This window comes from Diaphorina citri, unplaced genomic scaffold (genome assembly GCF_000475195.1).
Source record: "Diaphorina citri unplaced genomic scaffold, Diaci psyllid genome assembly version 1.1 scaffold68, whole genome shotgun sequence".
Lineage (NCBI taxonomy): Eukaryota > Metazoa > Arthropoda > Insecta > Hemiptera > Psyllidae > Diaphorina > Diaphorina citri.
Window position 1 is genome coordinate 223,711 of NW_007377505.1, and position 25,006 is coordinate 248,716.

At 38.5% G+C, this 25,006-nt stretch overlaps 1 protein-coding gene and 1 long non-coding RNA gene across 2 annotated transcripts in view; both read right to left on the minus strand.

The window, feature by feature from the left end:
* Positions 1–25,006, minus strand: part of LOC103519962 (probable G-protein coupled receptor 158) — a 30,917-nt gene that overhangs the window by 1,993 nt on the left and 3,918 nt on the right. The window contains exons 4-7 of the mRNA XM_026831239.1: positions 23,750–23,859; positions 21,023–21,258; positions 20,004–20,248; positions 19,329–19,419 (exon numbers count right to left, since the gene is read on the minus strand). Of these exons, the coding sequence (XP_026687040.1) occupies positions 19,329–19,419; positions 20,004–20,248; positions 21,023–21,258; positions 23,750–23,859 (682 nt within the window). The remainder of the gene's footprint in view (positions 1–19,328; positions 19,420–20,003; positions 20,249–21,022; positions 21,259–23,749; positions 23,860–25,006) is intronic.
* On the minus strand, positions 15,825–19,126 carry LOC113471846. Its single transcript, XR_003394387.1, has 3 exons — positions 18,995–19,126; positions 16,694–18,592; positions 15,825–16,527 (listed from the first exon to the last, which is right to left on the minus strand). It is a non-coding gene; the product is annotated as an uncharacterized LOC113471846 (long non-coding RNA).

Genomic DNA, 25,006 nt, shown 5'->3' on the forward strand with positions numbered 1-25,006 from the left:
TCAGAAATAGAAATAGATTAGAATGGAATATACCTCGTTTAATGTTTATACTAACAGCATAGGAGTGAAAAGTTCCTTTACTGTCACAGTCAAGGGCGGATACACTAGGGGGTTGTTGTTTAATATCTACTTAAAATAGGAGCACTCCCCAAAATCCTCTTCAGCTTGTGCTTCCTTAAAATCAGAGGGCTGTATCCGCCCATGCTCACAGTCTAAAATAGGTTTAAAAAGGTTTACTAACAGCATAGGAGTGAAAAGTTCCTTTACTGTCACAGTCAAGGGCGGATACACAAGGGGGGTGTTGTTTAATATCTACTTAAAATAGGAACACCTCCCCCCAAAATCCTCTTCAGCTTGTGCTTCCTTAAAATCAGAGGGCTGTATCCGCCCATGCTCACAGTCTAAAATAGGTTTAAAAAGGTTAACCGAAATTACCAACACAAAAACTGAGATAAAAATAGGTTTAAAAAGAAGAATGAAATTTAAACTAATATTAATAAGAATCAAGTTCATAAAAATAAGTTTAAAGGGAAAGTAAAAGGAGAACTAATTACAAACACAAGACCCCAAGTTAAAAATAGGCTTACTTAAACAGGAGAATTAATTTGCACTACCTCTTCAAGAAGAAAATCCATATAATAAAAATTAATTTTACTGACGTCACTATAATAATTGCCTAGTTGCCTGCACAAACCTTGTTTATATTGTCAGCATAGGACTGGAAAGTCCCTCTAACCTCCAAGTCCAAACAAAAGGACAACAGAGAGAAAGAGCTAGGAGGGAGAAAGACAGAGAGCACAAAAAGAGAAGAGGAAAATATATCTTTAGGAAACAAAACTGGATGAAAATAGTACAAGCTATAATTTGTAGTGGGTAGTAGGGTATTAGGTAGAGGTGAAGTTCAAATGGGTAAAGGTAACAAAGGAGGTTATAAAGAAGAAATAAGGAAGGAGGGGAGGGAGAAATATGAATAGAAAGGAGAAGGAGGGGTAAATAATAAAGAAGGGTGAGGGAGGGGAAATAATAAGTACGAACCGTGGCATGAAGTTTTAATTGAAACTGCGGTGGTGACCAAAGTCATAAATTACCCCCTCTCTCCCTCTTTCTCCCTTCCTCTCTCCACTATTTTCCTATTGTTGAGAATATTTTGGGGAATAGAAAAATGTAGATGGTGGAACACGGGAACACGGGCAAACGAAAAAGTAAGTGTGTGAGGGAGAGGAAGATACAGGGAAAGAGAGAGAGAACGAGGGATGGAGCAAAAATAGTGGGATAGAGGAAGAAAAAAAAGCTGGGCCCGTCCCTCCGGGAATTTTTCAGCCCGTAATTTATTCGATCGTGATTAAAGAAAATCAGTACCTATGTAGCTACCTAATTTGTTTAATATTCAGTTTATTATTATTATTATTATTCTTGATTTGATTTTTCGATTTTACTTTCATGTAAAAAGGGTGGGACAGAGGAAGAAAAAAAGCTGGGCCCGTCCCTCCGGAAATTTTTTAGCCCGGAGGAGGAGGAGGAGGAGGAGGAGGAGGAGGAGGAGAAGAATAAGAAGAAGAAGAAGGAGGAGGGAGTGTAGATAAGCTTTAAAAAATACAATTTGTATGAACGCCCGAATACTATATAGGTATGCAATGTGCAATACAAGTATAATGAAAATTATCTTTTTCTTTTTCTTTTATAACGTAGTCCGTACTCGTAAGTATGAGGGAGGGAGGGAGGGAGAGAGAGAGAAAAAGAAAGAGGAGAAGGAGAAGAAGGAAGAAAAACAACTTCTCAGTTGAAAGTCTGTGGACTTGACACGACAAAAAACAATAACAGAATTGCGCGAAGTAAAAACAAAAGAAAGAGAATGACATGCTAAAAAACGTAAAAAAAAAGATCACAAATGCATAGTGAGTGACAGAACTGACAAGAAGCTTAAAATGGAAATAAGAAAGGGGAGGAGATACAAGAAACGAGAGAGGGAGAGGTGAGGGAGGGAGAAAGAAAGAGAGAGAGAGAGGGAGGGAATGAACCAAGAGGAAAATCGGTAGGGAGAGAGAAAGAGGGATACCTATAGCAAGAGAAAAAGAGGGAGGGAGACACAGAGAGAGAGAGCTGACTAGCTGAGAAAGAGGGAAAGGCACCTAACGAGTGCAAAAAGGAAAAAAAAAAAAGAGAAAATATTCCCTCTACAAGAAGTACAAATAGGTGATGCAGAATAAAAGAGAAAATCGAGAGAGAGAAATGAGGCGGAGGAGGTAAATATGGGGAGTTAGGAAATATAAAGGAGGGGGGCTCGCCTACTCCAAACCCTAATCAAGGGGGCCCCCCGTTGGGAATATCTGAAATGAAATTAATACTCGCGTGTAGTGTGTAATTGCGTGAGCTCCCCCTTCCCCATTCCTACCCCTGAATACCGTTTCTCTCCCTCTTTTGCTCTTTTCTGCCTTTATTCTTTCCAATATTTACCATCCCTTTTTTCATCTTCTCTCTCTCTCTCTCTCTCTCTCTCTCTCTCTCTCTATTGTATACCTACATACAGGTACATAGTACATACCTATCATTCTATTTTTCTCATTTTTTTTCTATCAATATTTACCACCTTTCTCTCTCAGGCCTTGTTTCATGAAAATGTTCCTCTCCCTATCCCTCTCTCTCTCGCTGGGATTTATTTATAGTTTAATTTAATTAATATACAAGACAGATAAAGTGAGGGAGTAGGAGAGAGAGAGAGAGAGAGAGGGGGGGGAGAGATTGATTGAAAATTACTTGTTTATTTTTAATAATTGATGTACGAGAGAGGGAGGGAGAGAAAGAAAGAGAGAGGAGAGAGAGAGAGAGAGAGAGAGAGAGAGAGAGAGAGAGAGAGAGAGAGAGAGAGAAAAAACACCATACGTATTAACACCTATGGTATCAAATATCTAATGACTACATTGTGAAATATCTACACACTTTTCCTGAAATTCCTGATTCGATAAAATTACCAGGGTGGATACCTACATTACCTACGTCACATGAAAGGCATTACTGGCAGTGCAAAACGCACCGCGTTCGATTTCCAAAGTGGGGCTTTTACAGTACTCCCCATTTAGGTGCTGGGCTGCTGGGTGAACACGAGAACACCAGAAAGCAACCCGTTCAAATATTTGCAAATTTTCGTCGATAGTGGGCATCGAACCCAGGACCTTTCGCAAGCAAGCGCGTTACTACCGTGACTATCGTTCAGTATATCATTATCTTAGCAAAATCTCGTCTGCTATCGTTGGTCTCATATTTTCTTTTCCTCTTATGCACACAGAATTCTTAAAGACAGAGTCGGTTCAGAGTGGATTGGAAGTCACTGTACTGTTAGTTCGATTGAAAAAAACACTCGGTGTGCAAGATCGACACCAAAACCGGTCGATATAAAAAAAAACCCAATGAGTCTAAAATGTAAAAATATCCAATGGGAATAACGTCACCGAAGTGCAAGTAATATCTTTTCCTTATCCTTGTTTGTTTTTGTTGACTCCAGGGAAAATCGGGAGCACCTACTTGAAGGCTAGTTGGGGATGTGCTGACCTTAGGGGTTGTATAGTGACGTTAAAGCCCCATTAAACAAATATTTAATAACAGACCCAGGGTTTTCTTTAGAAAATATATGCCTACATTTCTCAGAGCCTCTTTCTTTCTCTCTCCATTGAAGCTCCACCGCAGCACTGGTTTCAGCAATAACAATGAAACTCAAGAGTGTTTTATTTTCATTTTCACATTTGAATTTCGCCCCTTTATAGTGTTATGCTGTGTTTATTTTTCATTAAAAATGCAAGACTTTTCTTTTCTCTCGCTTTTGTTCGAGAAGCTCTTTGGCTGACGTTTGTATTGTAGTGGAATTTCTGTCTCATATATGTGTGAGTAAAACTCAGGTGTTTGCTTTTGGCGGGAGACAAGTCAGTTTACCTTCAACTATATCTACATAATTAGGTATAATAAATAATAGCTTTAATAGCTGAAAGTTTTGGCTATTAGTTCGCAGTGCTATTCACGTAAAGGGAGTCTACATAGGTAAATGGAGGATGGTTTGTGTACAAAGCAGATGGAGTGTGTGTAGATTCTAGATATACCTGAGCCAGAATGGTAATTATACGGTATACGCTCCTCTTCTAACCATCTTGATACTGTTCTTCTGCTACTGGTTGCTGTATTTTCATACTAATGATAATGTATGTACAGTTGTACAGAGAGGTATAAGGAGTGGTTGGAATTGTTTTCATGCGGTTTTTCTCCGCACTATCTTTTTCCTGTTATTTGGCTTTAGGTACACGTACTTACAGACAATTCATACTTATTCTTATCACATATACGCGACCTTGTTTAGACTGGTGGAGCAAAAAGACTTATTAGTCCTAAACAGCTACACTATCCATCTCATCTATTTTCGTTATTCCCTCTCCTTCAATGCCTGTGTTCGTAGTTGTAGGTACGTATAACTTTTGACTTTCCTCTCTTTTTTATATCTCCGTTTTGATATCTCGTACTTTATTTCTTCATTTTTATTCCTCGCTCATGACTCTGATCTTCGTAATATCGTTTTCTATATTTTATCCTGTCTATTTCTTCAGAGACGTTCTCTTATTTTTTACTTTGCAATACATTTCTCTTTTCAAAAAAAAAAAAAAAAAAACCCATGAAACTTTTAAAGCCCACTCTGAGGCTTAGGTGTAGAGTCAAAGAGCCGGAAAGGCTGCGTTAAGCTTCTACGAATCTACGAAGAAAATATAAAGGTGTGCCCTCAGTGGGTATGTGGAGTTAGATTTTTGGCACATTTACAGAAGTCTCTCACAGTCAATTTCAAAGAAAGCCAAAATCCCGAGTGTGGACATATGAACTTCAAAAATACCAACAAGGTCTGTGACAGTTGACGTATTAATATTTTGTGAAGTTTGAACAATAGAACAATATTCTCTGAGAATATACGACTGAAAGCTTGTCGACTCTGAAAATCAGGTTCGAAAGTCTTCAAGGTGTCAACGCCTCTATTTAAATTATTAATTAGATAATACCCTACCAACTCTACCTACATTATGTACGAAAAACCTCAACACTACAACGCCCAACCAGTATACACAGTACCTTTACCCATAAACCGCAAAGTAACCTTCCGTCTTCCAGGAAATTTCCACGGGATTTATTTGATTTTATTATTATTTTGCCAGCTCTTCGTTTCAATTACGTGGAAAAAAAGCTCGGTGGGTTTTAATTCTGAACTTACCTTTTCTCGGCTGCCCTTTTTCTGGAAAAAAGAAGAATAGGACCATGAATTAATTTATTTATCTACCAACGGTTTTTCTATGGAAGACACTTCATATAAAACGTCTCTTATTAGTTCCTCAGTGATAGCAAGTTAGCAAGTCACGTAAGAAAGAGGCTCTGTAGAAGTCTCGTAAAAGTCTCTTATTAGTTAGTCACGTAAAGTAAGTAGCAAGTTGAATGGGCCAGTAATGGAGGGTAAAACCTCCTTCTCTAAAGACATAGGGCGGCTATTCACTATCAGGTAGACCTGACAGGTACACCTGATCAGGTCCGCCTGTCAGGTCTACCTGATAGTGTGTGTGCTCATCAGGCATCAAGTAGACCTGACAGGTGTACCTGTACCTGATAGTGAGTGGCTGGCCTTAGGGGTTGTATAGTGACGTTAATGCCCCATTAAACAAATATTTAATAACAGACCCAGGGTTTTCTTTAGAAAATATATGCCTATATTTCTCAGAGCCTCTTTCATTCTCCATTCTCCATTGAAGCTCTACCGCAGCACTGGTTTCAGCAATAACAATGAAACTCAAGAGTGTTTTATTTTCATTTTCACATTTGAATTTCGCCCCTTTATAGTGTTCGAACCGCGATTGTGAAACACTTTCATTAGGTATATTATTATTTATTATCATTATTATTGTTAGAAATAATGATGCCGTCTTCACCAAGTCGTTAGTTCCATATTTATGATTTCCCTTTTCCCACTTTCTTATTCTCTCTTTCTCGCTTGCTTGCTCTCTCTCTCTCTCTATTTCGTTAAAATATAAATAATTCATAAGCAGAATGAAACCAAAATAATATGAGAAAGATGGGAGAGAGAAAGAACGAAAGAGAGGGAGGGACATAATAGAAGAGAAAATAAATAATTATATGAGAAAGTGGAGAAAATGAGCGCAATTTACTATTTTCCCAAGTAACAAAGAGGAAGAAAAGGAAAGAAAGAAGGAATAAGAGTGAGAAAGAAGAACGAATAGATTTAGGTTTTGTGAGGAAGGAAAAGTAAAAAGAAGATTAGGAAGAGAGAGAGAGAGAGAGAGAACGGAAAGGGAGAAAACGAGGGGAAACGAGTGAGAAAGAGAGAGGAAAAAGAAGAGCGAAAGAGAAATTGCCAGCATTGTGCAGTAGAGAAATGTGTAGAATTTCGATTTTTATAATCCCTGTTACTTAATTTAAAAAGAAATCGGTACAGAAATTAAAAAAATCCATCTTTGAAACTTTTTTTATACCTCAACGATTTACATTTTTTCGTTTTTAATTAAGAACAAGAAGTGGTAGAGGTGGACTAGTTAATTATTTCAAACTCACAAAAGAATAATTATTTTCCCGAGATAAAAATGTACAAAATTAGCCCTAAGCACTTTTCTAATGAGATAGGTATAGGTACCGGTATACCTACTGAACTTACAAAAAAGTCAACATGATACTGTAAACTCGAATGTAAAGAAGTTACTGCATGGTTTCAGTACTTTCCAATATGTAGGTACTACCATTTTTCCCATTATCCCTATACTTTACTCAGGTACCTACCTATCTATTTATTATTATTATTATTATTTTAATGAATTTTTGATTGTGTTGAGTCACAAATACCTAAATAGGTACTTCTCACAAATATCGTTCCCCAATTAATTACACCTAAATAAATTTTATGTCTTGACTTGAACGTGAACCACCAACCTTCAGATCCGAAGTCCAATGCGTTAACCACTACACCACTAAGGTTGATTCTATCTACCTATACATATACATACATATTATTATTTTGCGAACATTTATAATTACTCGAACTTCTCTCCCGCTGTAATATTGGAAATGGGGTATTAAGTTTCAAAGAAAACATTTCCCCGTGATGACAAAATTAATGGGATCTACGAAGAAGAAAAGACTAGGATGCAGAATAAAGTAGAGAATTCTAAAGAATTCCCGAGGGTGAGATTGAGAGGAGAGAAAATATGGAGGCAAAATATGCGAAAGAAAATAAATTTGTAAAAAAAAAGATTAAAAAATTGCTGTTGGTTTTTTTAGAATTTAGTCTTCATAAAAAGTCTGATTTTTTTTTCTAACAAATTTTATGGAGGAAAACTTTTTTTACATAATGATTTAACTTTAAGTCTCTAGAAAGAAATTATTTTGGAACAGTTTTTTAAGCTTTTGCTGGGAATTTTTGAGAGTGGGAAAAGGCTTAGGGAAAGAGTGGTAAAAGGGAACTACAGCAGTCACCTTCTGTGAGCTTACCTTTTGTGGTTCGTGGTATCTCGACAGTACTTAACACAAGTGTGCTGTTTCGGTTCATATTAAATTTTATTGCTCTGAACTTTGTGTCATTGAGGTTTTTCTTCTAATGTTCTGCTCTCTTTTTTCCCTCTGTATAGTTTCAATCCCTCTCTTGTATGAATGAGTTTTTGCATTAGGGATTATTTTTATTCGACTGTATTAAAGTAATAAGATTAGAGTTAACGAGATAATTTTCCTGGATACCAATCTAAATTTGGTTCCCAACAACTCCTGTCATGTGGCCCTATTTCGTTCACTTATCCTATTACATGTAACATGGCTACATTTGGTTTCCACACTCTAGCACTTACGCTGGAATTTTCTCAGTTTCTCAAGACTGAAAAGATCTTTTGTTTTGAGAAAATCCGAATTCAGAAGAAAGATGGCGAAAGAGAGAGGAGGGAGGAAGGGAAATATAAGTATGTACTGAAAAGACAGAGGGAAGGAGGGAGACAAAATGGAAAGAGAAAGATATGGGAAAGAGGAGTGGAGTGAAGAAGGAGGGAAGAGTAGACAGGCAGAAAGAAAGCGAGGAGGAGAGGGAGAGAAGGGAAGAAAGAGAGAGAAAGGAAAAGGGAGTGTGAGAGAAGAATATCTGCTTAATCCGCGACTTTGCTTAAAACTTTTCGAATATATTCTCTCTCTCCCATTCCCTCCCACTTTCTCCCTCCCTCTCTCTCTCTCTTTCTCTCCCACTTCCTCCCTCTCTTTCCCTCCCACTTCCTCCCTCTCTCTCTCCCTTACCCTCCCACTTCCTCTCTCTATCTCTCTCTCTCTTTCTCTTCTGTTTCAGGGATTATAAAAATCGAAATTCTACACATTTCTCTACTGCACAATGCCGGCAATTTCTCTTTCGCTCTTCTTTTTCCTCTCTCTTTCTCACTCGTTTCCCCTCGTTTTCTCCCTTTCCGCTCTCTCTCTCTCTCTCTCTCTCTCTCTCTCTCTCTCTCTTCCTAATCTTCTTTTTACTTTTCCTTCCTCACAAAACCTAAATCTATTCGTTCTTCTTTCTCACTCTTATTCCTTCTTTCTTTCCTTTTCTTCCTCTTTGTTACTTGGGAAAATAGTAAATTGCGCTCATTTTCTCCACTTTCTCATATAATTATTTATTTTCTCTTCTATTATGTCCCTCCCTCTCTTTCGTTCTTTCTCTCTCCCATCTTTCTCATATTATTTTGGTTTCATTCTGCTTATGAATTATTTATATTTTAACGAAATAGAGAGAGAGAGAGAGCAAGCAAGCGAGAAAGAGAGAATAAGAAAGTGGGAAAAGGGAAATCATAAATATGGAACTAACGACTTGGTGAAGACGGCATCATTATTTCTAACAATAATAATGATAATAAATAATAATATACCTAATGAAAGTGTTTCACAATCGCGGTTCGGTGTCGTAGTATGCCTCTCATCAGATGGGCGATAAGAGACACAATACTTCCCATTTAGGTGCTGGGTCAACACGAGAACACCAGAAAGTAACTCGTCAAAATACGTAGGTGTTTGCAATGTTAATATGTATGACTGCATTTTATTACTATTAAATTATTATTAAGAAGCGCGCTGGCTCTCCGCCCCGCCAAGTCAAGAAAGTTTGACATTATTATTCACTGACTGAATTATGCTTGAATGATTCACTGATTTCAGATGTAAACAAACCTGTGGCCAAGGAATGGCTTGTAAGCTGGAGACAGACCATTTCCTGCGTCATGTCATCCTGGGAGTTCAAATCCTGAGTATGTTCCTGACAATCCTGCTCATGTGTATTGTGTTCAATAAGAGGAAATGGAAGGTAATATTCACAGATCAGGTAGAATAGAATCACTGACGTATATCTCAGCCCCGGGGTGCGAGGGTGCTCCAAAGGGACACATTCAGGGACCTTACAAACACCTTAAATTTGGAGCATCCACCTCCTGTTAATGAGGATGAAATTCCAAGCCTCACCTGGGATTGAACACGCGAACGCCTTGACCACAATGCCACCTTTCCTATCAAAATATGTAGTTGACAAACCTGCCAAAAAGACGTGTTACAATAGACCTTTTTAAAAGCGAAACGAAAGCTTTACGAGAACAAAACTAATTCCACTCAACAGCTATTGACCGTGGAAAACAGAAAGGGAGAGGCGGACAAAAAGATAGAAGAAGAGAGAGGGAGAGAGGGAGGGATAAAGAGGCGGACAAGAAGATAAAGGAAGAGAGTGAAAAGGGATAGAGGAAGGATAATAAAAAAGAGAAAAATTTTTATGATTGCCTTCAATTGTCATGTATGCAATGTGCCAGACATCTCGAATAGTCAAATCCCTTTGATGGCGAAATTTCAGATTTTGCTTTTGCTTTTACTCGTAGTCTTGAAATTTTAATATTAATAAAAAGTTGCTTACGTAGGGCAGTCACTCACTCCGTGGAAAAGAATGGCAAAATTTAGAGCTTTAGAGCTTCCAACAATTTTCCACAAGAAGGAGAAATGGGAGAAACTACAGCTAAAGTCAGACTGAACAGATCACGTAGCACAAGTATGGGAGAGTAAAAACTTTTCGTACTTTGTAGAAATGGAAACAGATTTTATATTGAAAAGATTCCCCAAAGGTCTTGTATTCATATAAATGTAATACGTATGCTTTTCCATGGAAGACCACACAACACATGCAATAAGATACAAGTATGATATGTTGGAATACCAGACTTAACTTTTATTTGGCTAACCAAAGTATAACGAAGTGAAAAGAACGAGAGAAGAATTTTGTTTTTAATCTTGTCTGTTTAAACTTAAACCAAACTCTGTTCTTATAAGTTTCATACCGTGCGTGACGGGAAAACCTTCATATGGTCTGACACACCTAGGTCTCAAGCTTTTTCTGCCACACACTTTGCAATGAGTGTAATGTAATGTAAATGCAGTTTCTTTGTGTTATTATATCACAACTTTGGTGCTCACTGCAGCATTGTAGGATTTTTCCCAATATCTTAAACCTCGTGTTAAAATTGACTTTTATTTCATACTTGGAGAAGAAAAAAAATAATAATAAAAAAGAAAATACACAAAGTGGGTTCTACATATATTTGTTTTACGAGTAACTTGACATTTTGTTCATCTGATGAATGCCGAAAAAAGCTCAAAACTTTAATTGTTTCATGTTAGGAAAGCCCGGTTGTCACTTGGAATAACTTTACTGAAGACGAATAGGGAAACGTGTCAGTTATTGCTGCTATTGAGTTCCATGCACATCCAAGAATGCGTTGGAACTGATAGTAAGTGTAGACATTAAGTATTGGAAAAAAAAAGAGCAACAACATAACTGAAGACCTCTTGTTCCTTGTTTCAGACAATAGCAGCAGGGATGTGGACCATATTGGAGACCGTACTGCTGGGCATATTCATCATGTATTCATCGGTAAGTCAACATATGGAAAAAAGAAAATTGCTTCTTTTGTTAGTTTTTTTTTTTTTTTTTTTTACATACCTTATCTCTTCCTTGGTTTTTGTCACTAATATCATTGTTTATTCTGTCTTATTGAAAAATAAAGTAAATTATTATTTTGAAGGAAAAAAAAATCAATAGTGAAGGTTGAGTCCGAAGGGCATCCACTCGGAAAATTTGTTTAGCCAAAACCAGTTGCCCTCAAAGCGATCACTCTAAAGCTGATTGAGAGGCCGACGGCAAACGCCGACCCCGTCTGAACATGGGAAAGGTGAAGAAGAAGATTCATCGGTAAGTCAACAAGTCATTCAACTGTCAATTATTCAACGAGGTTAAGTGGCAGAGAATGGGATTTTCCAGGCAGAATTCTTCAAGACAGAGTCGGTTCAGAGATTGGAAGTCACTGTACTGTTAGTTCGATTGAAAAAAACACTCGGTGTGCAAGATCGACACCAAACCGGTCGATATAAAAAAACCAATGAGTCTAAAATGTAAAAATATCCAATGGGAATAACGTCACCGAAATTGCAAGTAATATCTTTTCCTTATCCTTGTTTGTTTTTGTTGACTCCAGGGAAAATCGGGAGCACCTACTTGAAGGCTAGTTGGGGATGAACCCAGACGTCACCCGTCCAGAGGGCGACCAGGTACGAATTTTCTTAACATCAGTGATCGTCAAACTAAAGCATTTGGGTTCGAGTGGATTGGAACACATCACATGCCTTCAGGCACACTCCATTTGTCGAGGGGATACCTTGCCCTAGGGATCAATTTAATTTGTAGGAACCATTTACTGATGAAAATTTGTAATGGAACAATAAGTTGAAGCCGCAAAGTCTTTGGTTGTAAAGGGTCTTTTCAGTCTCATTTTGTCAGCGTAAACGGAAAACTTTCTAGGGCACTGTGCCAATTCATTTCATCTATTGCAAACTAATACCTATAAAGAAATTAAATATCGATGTAATAATTATGTAAATAACTTTGATTTACATTGTGGTAGTAGGTAATTACTTAATTAGTAATATGTTTCAATTATTTTGCTCTGATTTGTGAAGTTGGTGATAAGACTTTTGATAAGGTCAAGGGAGCTGAGCTTTAAAGAGGAAAGTGGTCGAGTGCAAGGTAAAAGTGATGCACTCTGAGCTTTTGGGTCAGAAAATAAATCTGCCTCGAACAATCAACATACGAGTAGTATGAAGTTTTGGATCTTTTCGGAACTTCGGCTGACGGTCAAAAAAGAAAAATTTCAGATCTGACCATTTTGATGTCATGGAATTTCATCCCTTCTTCGTCATTGGAAATATTTGCGGCAATCAGAGCAAACTTTTTATTCAAAGTTATTCATTTTTTATTCAAAGTATATTTTGTCGTTTGGCATGACGACCGTTTTTCTTTTCTGAACCGCGAGTTCCGTAGAGATAATAGCCTTCATCTGCACAGCATCAAACTCTAGATACGCCACTGCTGATCATGCTGACGCAGTCAGATTGTGATATGACTTTATAATCTGTGTTTAAACTTAGTTTAACTCTTGGATTAAGCAATCCGATTGGTTGACTTCAAACTTAATCCAAGCGTTTGCTTTTATAATATTTAAACTCACCCTATACATTGTAATCTCCAACCGGAATACCGGCATCAAGAGCGACCACTTTTGCTGGCATCAAGAGCCACCGCATTTTACATTCGATATGAGGCGGCACGGGAATGATGAATGTTGGGCGTGCTAAATCCCACCCCGTAATCACTGTAGGCAGCCGATGGGCCATCGTTGAAAATGCCACTCGGGCCTTCGCCACTGCAAATCGAGTCTTCGGGAGTTTTGGAGAGTTCTCCTTCGCCCGGGGGCCCCTCTGATAGTTCCAGTTGATGACGCATGGAGCGGTTCCGTCGCAGGAAAGTCTGCAAACAGAGGGTGAGATTGGATCTCGTCTGCTATCGTTGGTCTCATATTTTCTTTTCCTCTTACTGATAACTGTTATCATTATTAGCTGAATCCAGTCTACAGTGCTCTATGGTCCATTGAATTGTCGGGCAGTTTACTTCGCGATCATTAAGGTATTTAGGTCGTGGCAGGCCTTAACCAGGTGAATGGGTTTAGGAATCCTCTAGAGTCTCTAGACTGCCATGGAGCCTAGACTGATTTCATGGTGCATTGTTGTTACGTTTGGACAAAAGACTCTGCATACGAAGTTGATAATATTAAAAGTCTTTAATAGAGGAGGAGGAGGAATTTCAAATTGTAGTAAGCATACTTAAATGCTTGTCACAAATATCGTTCCCCCATTATTCCACCTAGATAAATTTTATGACTTGACTTGGACTCGAACCACCAACCTCCAGATCCAAAGTCCAACGCATTAACCACTGAGGTTGGTAAAAGTCCTTATTACTAATTGGACGTTTTTGATGTAGGCATCAACGACAGCGCTGACGTCAACATTCCTTTCAACATTGAGTTATAGACTCGGGTAAGTGCCTGCATAATTTCGACCTCAGGCAGAAATTAGAAATAGAGAGAAAGATCTAACATGAATCAAGATCGATAGAAAGTTGGACTAGCCACGTGTGGTTCTAGGAAGACAAGAATCCAAGAATGCATTTGGATAAAGTCAAAGTTAGCCGATAAATATACAGCATGCCGCAGAATAGTAGATACCTATACCTAAAAATAGTTGAAAAATAATGATAATAATAATAATCTGGAACTGGTATCCATAGGTTCCAAGACTAGATTAGAAGAGTCAATAACTTTGCTCGTTTCAATGTCACCAATGCCACAATGCTATAGGTGCATGCCGCAGAATAGTAGATACCGATACCTAAAAATAGTTGAAAAATAAAATAATAATCGGGAACTGGTATCCATAGGTTCCAAGACTAGATTAGAAGAGTCAATAACTTTGCTCGTTTCAATGTCACCAATGCCACAATGCTATAGGTATACAGCACGCAGGTATATCAACGTGTTAAATACAAGATTATTTAATATCAACTGGTTATAGATATTGCACGGGCATATCTACCTACTCGTGTTAACACGTCAAATATGAATAGGTACATTAGGTATATTGTGATATATTCCACAGGTACACCATACGTGTTAACACCTATGGTATACCTGTGGTATCAAATATCTAACGACTACATTGTGAAATATCTACACACTTTTCCTGAAATTCCTGATTCGATAAAATTACCAGGGTGGATACCTACATTACCTACGTCACTAGTCATTGTAAGTGGAGAATTAGGAGCTGTCAGTGCCGAAGTTACGGAGAAGTGATAGGTACAGATCCCCAGGGCAACTCTTGCATATCAGTGGCTTTGCAAAAGCAATCATAATAAATGAGGCTTTAAGGGCCATAGTTATGCACGAAATACTGGCTCTCAAGTTGCACTGAAGCATCAATGCATGCCAAACATCTGATTGAAAAAAAAGACTCGGCTAGGATTGAACCCGCGCCTTCCTGTTTACCAGGCGAGCGCTGTGACTAATACGCCACCGAGGTTGTAGTAAATTATTTATTATAGTGATTTTTTTTCTTCTTTGGATTGTACTTTGGAACCACTTTCGCATTACTTCAAGACTAGGATTGAACCCGCGCCTTCCTGTTTACCAGGCGAGCGCTGTGACTAATATGCTGCCACCGAGGTTGTAGTAAATTATTTATTATAGTGATTTTTTTTCTTCTTTGGATTGTACTTTGGAACCACTTTCGCATTACTTCAAGACACATTCTTTTACATCCATGCCTATCCAAGAAGGGAAAATTTCGTTCATAAAAATTTCCGCCCAGGTCGGGATTCGAACCCGGTCGATAATACCCCACTGATTTCGGGGTTTCCGTAAAATGCATCACAGGTGTCTGAATTTGATAGGACTAGATTGACTAGTTCAGGTTTTTACAAAAGATCGTAGACACCTGGCATGTGTTATAAAACTTGATATAAATTTGAACAATGTCTGAGTCAAAACAATGGTTAAAGCTCTCGTCTGGAAAGCAGAAGGACGCGGGTTCAAGATGATTAAAACTTTTTAAGTAATAAGTAGGCACTTCGGTATAGCTAGGTACAATAATACAAGACTTTTTGTCACACTCCGGAGAAAATTACCTACTTACAATAGGTAATATGCTACTATGCCTAGTAAAGAAAATTATTAAATGGGTCTCACTTTTTTTCTTATTGAGTACAAATAAAAAATCGTACAATAGGTAATATGCTACTATGCCTAGTAAAGAAAATTATTAAATGGGTCTCACTTTTTTTCTTATTGAGTACAAATAAAAAATCGTAAAAGGACTTCTGTCCATGAGATTAATTAAAACTCTTTATCGCTGTTTTTATTTGTTTACGATTCGAATAATCGAATTCCTTCACTTCCACGGCACGGCGCGAGTAAATTGTTATTTTACAACAAATTCTTAAACACCGTCAATCCAGAATCCACCACTTATGTAACTGATTAAAAAGTCGGACCGGAAAAAATAGATATTATGTTATAGCTACTTTAAAAAACTTCGTAATTTAGTGATTCCTAGGCAGAATCAGACCCTATAATCCCTTTACTGAAAGGAGAGTTTTCTCGTAAACTTCGTACACTATCAGCATAAGTAGAGTTAAAAAAAAAACACATCAAATGTTTGCCAAATCGCCTGTTGCTTCACGAAATAAAATTTGCGATGAAATTCGGTTCCGAAACACTTCTTGCCGGAGGAGAGGTTTAATACACGGATTGAAAGATTGAACCAGACAGGTTCAGTGCACATGCACACAGATAAAAAATCGAAATTATAATTTTATTTTTTTTTTCCAGTAATTTAAATAATTTCATTTGTAATAAGGAAAATGCGGGGAAAATTTTCGATATAATATAAGTACATCTAAATTACTTTGAATATTAAAATTTAAACCGATAAATAAGGTAACATCTCTATAAATAATTATTTTTTAACAACAATTTAATCTTTTACTTTAGTATAAACTATGTAAGTACCTAATTATCATGGATAATAACGTAGAAATCAGCTATTTTTTCCTAACCTAAACCAGCTGATTAAATTAATAATGCAGAACTTAATTGGAAAGTATGCTTTATGCCAACGAATTTCTATTAGGCGTTTGCTTTCAATGATTACATAACACTATAATATAGAAAACCCTTCTGAACGTCCATCAGGGTTCCCTACTGTTGGAGCAAAGGGAATCTTTAGTAGTTTAGTCCCATTCGTGCAGTATAAGCGAGAAGAGAAGCACTAGGTTTTATTATAGCTCACTATTATGTGCGAACAAAATTTCACGTCACCTGTAAAAATACCCTTCATAACTCGAGGACCTTTCCTATTGTTATTTCTGAACTTCAAAATTTATAAAGACATCAGCAAAATTTCACTCGTTTGTTTACTTTCCAAATTAATTATTTCTCCTGGAACAAAACAGGAAATGGAAACAAAAACAGCTTTTTCGAAAAACATTTTATTTAACTTTCGCAAAATTAAATGAGGCAGAGAAAGCTTTAGTAAACTCTGCGTTAGCGAAGTTTTTTGTATAACCTAGCTAGGGCTCATCCGTCCTGTTTTTGACAGCCCGACATGTCTGCATTTCATAATACAATAAATTTTCGTTTTCTACTCTGGGTTTCAATTTAATCATAGCACAACAGGACATTTAATTTGTGAGCTTTAGTAAACTCTGCGTTAGCGAAGTTTTTTTGTAAACCTAGCTAGGGCTCATCCGTACTGTTTTTGACAGCCTGACATGTCTGCATTTCATAATACAATAAATTTTCGTTTTCTACTCTGGGTTTCAATTTAATCATAGCACAACAGGACATTTAATTTGTATTCGGGAAACATATCAGCTGGATTTAACCATTCAAAATGTCTAGTGTCTAGTGGATGGAGAAGCTGGGTCTCATTAAAAGCTAATTAGGGGCAGTATTTTGTTTAATTACTATTCAACTACCAAGCGACCTACAGCATGTGACTGCCTGCCTTTCTTTTATGGGATGCTATACATTCCCTAGGCAAAGCGTGGCATTACAAATGTCTACATAACATCAACTGTGGCCGTACATATACCTAGCATTTAATTCAACATATAATAAGGGTTAAAGATGAGAAAATAACAGTATATATCATAATTATGGGTGACAGAAAATTCTGCAAACTACATTTATCCCTCCTGGTTTGGACAATAAAGATACCTGGTTTTGGAAATAACCAGGAAAACTATAGTCTTTATACCTATTTCTACCTACTGTGTGTAAATATTTAGCCGAAAACTTTGGTATTCGCAAAGGTAATATGCAAGCTTTACAAGAAAAGTGATAGAATGAAATATGAATTGAATAAACAGGAAAATACAATTAGCGTTATCCTAAAATATTTCCAGCTTTTATGTACACCAAATTGTCCTAAATATACAACAAAATTTGAAATGAATTTATTATGTACTTATAAGTGTTTATAATAAATAAATTATGAAAGACGGTGAATAATAAATAAACTTATCAATGAAAACAAAACGGTTAACTTTACATGGTAACTAAACATTAAATAAATTACAATAATTTGGGGTAAATTATATAATAGCAGTATTTTTAATTTTTAAATATTATTTATTATTGGTTTTTGAGGGAACCGAGCGCTTGTCCTATTTAGAACGTGTTACGTGTTTATTTATTTCATTTTTCCCCCAATGAATAGGTATACCCACATACATCGCTCCAATCGACTGCGCCATTTATTGAAAATTAAATCCATTTTACGAATGTTGAAAATACACTCGAGAGCATTGACTTTGTGTCACTTGGACCAATCTTCATGTCCGAGTGGGTATCACAATGAACTTATCTACTAGAGGTCCTGTGTTTGGTTCCACAACTGTACAATATCCTGCAACTGTACAATATCGACAACTGTACAATACAATTTTGGCACGCAAGCATCATGCCAAGAATAATGGCATGACGATCTATGAAGGACAAGCCTGCAGTCCCCTTCAAATGGCACAAAAATTTGGCACTCCTACTCTAACAAGTTTGATTGATATGGCAGCCAATGGTTGTACTGCACAGGTTCTCTTCTCATCATATCTTAGCAATAGCGGATATAGGGTGAGTTGGGCTAATTTGAGACATTTTCTTCAAAGCAAAAGGACTTACTTAGATGCTGATCATGCTGACGCAGTCAGATTGTGATATGACTTTATAATCTGTGTTTAAACTTAGTTTAACTCTTGGATTAAGCAATCCGATTGGTTGACTTCAAACTTCAAACTTAATCCAAGCGTTTGCTTTTATAATATTTAAACTCACCCTATACATTGTAATCTCCAACCGGAATACCGGCATCAAGAGCGACCACTTTTGCTGGCATCAAGAGCCACCGCATTTTACATTCGATATGAGGCGGCACGGGAATGATGAATGTTGGGCGTGCTAAATCCCACCCCGTAATCACTGTAGGCAGCCGATGGGCCATCGTTGAAAATGCCACTCGGGCCTTCGCCACTGCAAATCGAGTCTTCGGGAGTTTTGGAGAGTTCTCCTTCGCCCGGGGGCCCCTCTGATAGTTCCAGTTGATGACGCATGGAGCGGTTCCGTCGCAGGAAAGTCTGCAAACAGAGGGTGAGATTGGACATCATTGGGGAAGTGGGAAAGATATAAACATTAATATTTTGTGAAGTTTCAACAATAGAACAATATTCTGTGAGAATATACGACTGAAAGCTTGTCGACTGTGAAAATCAGGTTCGAAAGACTTCAAGGTTTCATCGCCTCTCTTTAAATTATTAATTAGATAATACCCTACCAACTCTACCTACATTATGTACAAAAAACCTCAACACTACAACGCCCAACCAGTATACACGGTACCTTTACCCATAAACCGCAAAGTAACCTTCCGTCTTCCAGGAAATTTCCACGGGATTTATTTGATTTTATTATTATTTTGCCAGCTCTTCGTTTCAATTACGTGAAAAAAAAAGCTCGGTGGGGTTTAATTCTGAACTTACCTTTTCTCGGCTGCCCTTTTTCTGGAAAAGAGAAGAATAGGACCATGAATTAATTTATTTATCTACCAACGGTTTTTCTATGGAAGACACTTCATATAAAACGTCTCTTATTAGTTCCTCAGTGATAGCAAGTTAGCAAGTCACGTAAGAAAGAGGCTCTGTAGAAGTCTCGTAAAAGTCTCTTATTAGTTAGTCACATAAAGTAAGTAGCAAGTTGAATGGGCCAGTTCCCGAATGGAGGTAAAACCTCCTTCTCTAAAGACATAGGGCGGCTATTCACTATCAGGTAGACCTGACAGGTACACCTGATCAGGTCCGCCTGTCAGGATGTAGCCTGCACCATCTTGAGTCGGTTTGTAAGCATCTGATGGTTCATGGGATAGATGCGCCTGCAAGTCTCGCACTTGTTTGTAGTGATACCAAAACTGAAATAATATGAGTAACATATGGAATTATTAGATTAGAATAGAAAATATGTACCTACCCTACTTATACTGCTAGAATAAGACTAAAAAGTCCTTTAACTCCCGCAGTCTGAACAAAGTCTTAAGTATTTGAACTGTTTGAAGCAGATAGATTTTGTAAATAATTTTGTGAGTTGTGTATTGCATACTTCGTGTTGATTTACGGCGTTCATATCATTGTGCAGACTCGTCAAGATAAAGAGATCCAGATGGGTGACCAATTGACCATCTGTGGCAATCGAGTACTGCTGGCTTTTCCCGGTCCCAATCAGGCTCGCTCTTGTTCAAAGCATGACCCCGAATGGAGCTCAGAACCCGGGCCACTAAAAACCTTAGCAGTTATTCAGTAACGTTAAGCTGTGTCCACAAATAGTCGACCCCGTTGATCGACCGTCGATCGATCGATCGTCGCTCCACATCACGTCGACTGAAACCGTACACTACCTCAACAACATAGATTCACTTCTTAACATCGACGTGGTCAATTATGTTTGGACACACCTTTAGACCTTTAGCAAACAAAGCATGACTGATTGGTCACTTACCTTGGGAAGAAACAGTAGCACCAGCACCAGGGAATTGGTCAGATGACTCCGTATGAACACAGCCACCAGGTTCACATCAGGATGGATAGGGTGCACCGCAAGGGCGCGCCACACGTAGAAGGCGCTACTGAAAAGGAGCTCTGTGGCCACGGCGCACCATAGGAAGCGGCGCTCCTCGAATTGAACCGAGGCATTGCGCGCGGCGCACCCCAAGTGAAGACCGAACAGGAGGAGACCCACCTCACCTGGTATCAAGTAGGACATAATTATGTACGAATTATACGATAGAAGTGAGAGATATCAAAATTGGAGAGATATATTTCATTAGTCTGCCTCGCTGGTGTCAAGACGCTCGTCTGGAGTTCAGGAGGGCGTGGGTTCAATTTCAGTCGAAATATGACATTTCATCGCTATTAATTGGAGATTTTAAAATTTCAAACACATAAGAAGAAGATATGTAAATGTTTATTAATAATAACTCTTGAACTCGAACACTCGGTGAAGTTACATAGTTATCAATACGCCACGCCGCGCCGTGCCGGTAATTTGACTCCACTGTACAGCGGGTCTTTAGACACCTTGTTTATTCAGTTTTCATTATTATTCCGATGGAAAAAAAGAAGCAATCGAAGAATAACAAAAAGAGAGGTTTGATAGAGGGAACTGCTAAGGTCTTATCGCCCCGAAAGCGAAGAAAGAAGGAGGACAGGATAGGAGAAAGCCAGCTGTTTTGAGAACGAACATTATCCGTTCAGGATAAAATCCTCCCCTGGCGGGAATCCAACCCGTGGCCTAGCGCTTACAAGGCAGACGCGCTACCAACCAAGCTAACAAGGCAGGCCTGGCCAAGTTCTTTTCCGTTCAAACTGCATTCCCAGTTTTCCAATGGAAAAACCTGTTTGCCATTCCTGGCCGGGTCAAGTTCTTTTCTTTTTGAACGGCATTCCCAGTTTTCCAATGGAAAGCCCTGTTTGCTATTCCTACTGGAAACCATTTCAATTTGGTCAAGCCTAGCTTACCTGCTTCCGTGACATAGTCCCACCAGAGCGGTTTGCACGCGTTGAAGAACGACCCATCCCCCGCCTTCCCAATGGTGAGCAGACTGAATCCTTCCTCAATGAAGTTCATATTGCTGGCAGTCCAGGCAGACAGGTAAGCGATAATGATGACTACCATACCGAACAGATACTTCAGCAGATCTTTGTCCCTTAGGACGAGACGGTGGGCTTTCCGTGTCCGGAACTCCATTAGGATCCTGAAATAAAGCCCGTAGGGATAGAAGGTAAATGTGGAATGCCTAGGTGGTCCATTACACTAAGGGCTATTGGCCTATAGCAGGGGTGGCCATAACGATCTAGTGCGGCTCTCTAACCATGGTTCATACTTGTTGATTTTTTTTTTCTTCTCGATATCAATTTCCATGAGACTGAATTCTGAAGATTGCAGACCAAAATTTTCAAAAATCCACCTGAGGCTTGGATCGCCTCGAATCGGCTTTATGGAATTGAAACCACGCGCAACTTAGCTTCAGTGATCTTTTAGGAGTTGGTGGATTCAACGTGGTATTGCCACTGACTGACTATTTATTATTAAAATACAAATACCTAATCAAGAGTTAAGCTGTAGATTTATAGGTTTAGCCCATGAAGTAGCCTCCAAAAGTCTTTATAAGCCCATGAATTTTGAAAACATACCGTACGTGGTAAAACGTAGAAACCCATTTGTTTCGCTTGATATTAAAATGTTACTGAAAGCTACGCGTCACAACATATTTAGGAACTTCAGGCCTGGGATTTAAGCATGTCAGAGTTTAAATGTTGTTATATGTTGAGTCAGGGCCGCGTAGGGGAGCGACTAAAAGGGGCAATGACCTCTAAGGGCCTGAGGTCAGGTTTCACCTTTTGATATCATTCATCGCTCCCATTATTATAAAGCAATAAAGGTAATACTCCCCAATTAGGCGCTGAATCAATACAAAAGCACCAAAAAATATGTACAAACATATATGTACTTTTTTTTTAATAATAAGTTTCTTCAATTATTTTGTTATTTGTTTTTTCAACTCTAGGAATTGAACGTGGGACCTTCCGCATGGAAATCAGACGCATTACCACGGAACCAACGTCCCCTTTAATTTCACGTAGGCTTTTCTTCTGTATTTTCTACAGCCCACACACTCTCCTGTACATTTTGAAATAGAGTCATCACCTCCAATTTATTAATGGAAAAATAGGTGTAGGAAATAATGGAGAGAGGGAGGGAAGGACGGATGGAAAGGGAAAAGGGAGGAATGAAAAGAAAGAGAGTGGAGAGAGATAGAGGGAGGGAGGAAGAGAGAGAGAGAGGGAGGAAGAGAGAGAGAGGGAGGAAGGAAAAGAGAAAGAAAGAGAGGAAGAGAGAGAGGGGGAGAGAGAGAGGGAGGGAGCAAGAGAGAGAAAGAAAGAGAGGAAGAGAGAGAGGGAGGGAGGGAGAGATAGAGGTATGGAGAGAGGGGAGGGAAAAGGGAGAGAGAGAAAAAGAGAGAGGTAGAGAGAGAGAGGGGGAGGGGAAAAGTAAAAAAATAAGGCGGGAGAGAGGCTGTAGGGAGAGTGGGACTATTATTGATATGTTTTTCGGAAGAATGGATGCAGTAATGGGAGGGCAAATCCTGCGACACGATAGAGGGAGATAAAGACAGGCGCTCGAGAGGTCAAAGTGGAGACGGGTGGGAATTTTTCTCATGTTGGCACAGTGACAAAAAATCCCACGTGCGTGCTTCGTTGTTCCCTCTTTTAAGTTGAGGTGGATTTTTAAATTCCCCGCTTTCCAACTCCAGTGCCCAGTAGATCAAAGGTAGAAAGTTGGACTTGTAATCCGAGAGGGTCTGGGGTTCGAGACCCAGATGAGACATAAAAATTTAGTAGTGTCATTTCGGGGTGGACATTTATTAAGTAAAAGCTGTATAGCTTTAATTAAACAAATGAATAGCCTTTTACTTCGGCGATATAAGTAGTTGCTGTTTACAAATGTTGGGACATTGATCATTAGGCCATTTCCCTAAGGGAGAAATTCTTTCGGCGATATAATCGAAACCCTTCCATAGCAATAATTTCCATTTTACTCTTTTGCGGAAGCATTGTGAAAGACCAAGTCGGCAGTGTGCAAATGTTAATAATAATTTTAGACTCGAATAATATTGCTAGCATTTTTCTCCTCGGCCCATTAGCGTTCAGCTGTGGGAGGTTTGCAGCATAATCCCGACCTATATCCCAGGAACATTATGAAAATGGGACTGCTATTCAGAGATAATAACAATGTACTTGGGGGGAAAAACATGTAGGTAGCTACTTGATAACAGTAAAAGAGCAGTTAGAGTGGGTGATAGGTTTGCACACCGGAGATGCCGGGTTCGATTCCCAGCCGAACCCGGCAGAGTCGAAGTTTCTTCGGCTTTCTGCTCAATTTCTGGTGTACTCAGACTCGTAAGGACAACTGAGAAATGAACAATTAGTAGAGGTGTTAAAATTAGTAAAGGGGGCTTAAAGAAGCTTAACCCGTCCTTTATGGGTGTTCGCCCTTATATCTAAGCCTCGGAGTGGGCTTTTTTTTGTATGAGTAAAAGAGCAGTAAGACTTTGACTTAATTTTTTTTTTATAGGTAATTATTATTTATTATAATGGTTTAGATTTAAGTTAGAGGTCGCAGTCAGTGAATTTGTTGGGACGAATAGCAGACAATATATCCTTCGATTCTAAAGTCAAACCTACCTGTATAGTTTCAACAGGATAGCTCCGTAGCACACTATGAATCCTAGTTCTCTCAACCAGGAAGCTAGTAAGCACTGCACGGTAGTAGGATCCCACAGGTGAACCAATACCTGGAATCAGAAATAGAAATAGATTAGAATGGAATATACCACGTTTAATGTTTATACTAGGGTTGGGACATCGAGACGAAAACATCGATGTTGACATCGATGTTTTTGTTCCGATGTATCGATGTTTTCAAAACATCGATGTCGGGTATAATAGCTTTAATAGCTGAAAGTTTTGGCCATTAGTTCACAGTGCTATTCACGTAAAGGGAGTCTACATAGGTAAATGGAGAATGGTTTGTGTGCAAAGCAGATGGAGTGTATGTAGATTCTAGATATACCTGAGCCAGAATGCTAATTATACGGTATACGCTCCTCTTCTAAACATCTTGATACTGTTCTTCTGCTACTGGTTGCTGTATTTTCATACTAATGATAATGTATGTACAGTTGTACAGAGAGGTATAAGGAGGGGTTGGAATTGTTTTCATGCGGTTTTCCCCGCACCATCTTTTTCCTGTTATTTGGCTATAGGTACAGGGTACACGTACTTACAGACAATTTATACTTATTCTTATCACATATACGCGACCTTGTTTAGACTGGTGGAGCAAAAAGACTTCTTATTCCTAAACAGATACACTATCCATCTCTTTCGTTATTCCATTCCATTTTCCCTCTCTTCCCTCTTCTTCAATGCCTGTGTTCGTAGTTGTAGGTACGTATAACTTTTGACTTTCCTCTGTTTTTTTATATCTCCGTTTTGATATCTCGTACTTTATTTCTTCTTTTTTATTCCTCGCTCATGACTGATCTTCGTAATATCGTTTTCTATATTTTATTCTGTCTAGGTATTTCTTGACGTTCTTATCTTTTACTTTGCAATACATTTCTCTTTTCGAAAAAAAAAAAAACCCATGTAACTACTTTTTTTTTGTCTGCCTTTGCTCCGTTTTTTCTCAGGGTGTCTACCAAAATGAAAAAATAAAATTCCCTGACTTTTCCCGGTTTTCCAGTCCAATTTTTCAAAATTTCCAGTCTACTTTTCTCTCTCCCTCTTTCTCCCTTCCTCTCTCCACTATTTTCCTATTGTTGAGAATATTTTGGGGAATAGAAAAATGTAGATGGTGGAACACGGGAACACGGGCAAACGAAAAAGTAAGTGTGTGAGGGAGAGGAAGATACAGGGAAAGAGAGAGAGAACGAGGGA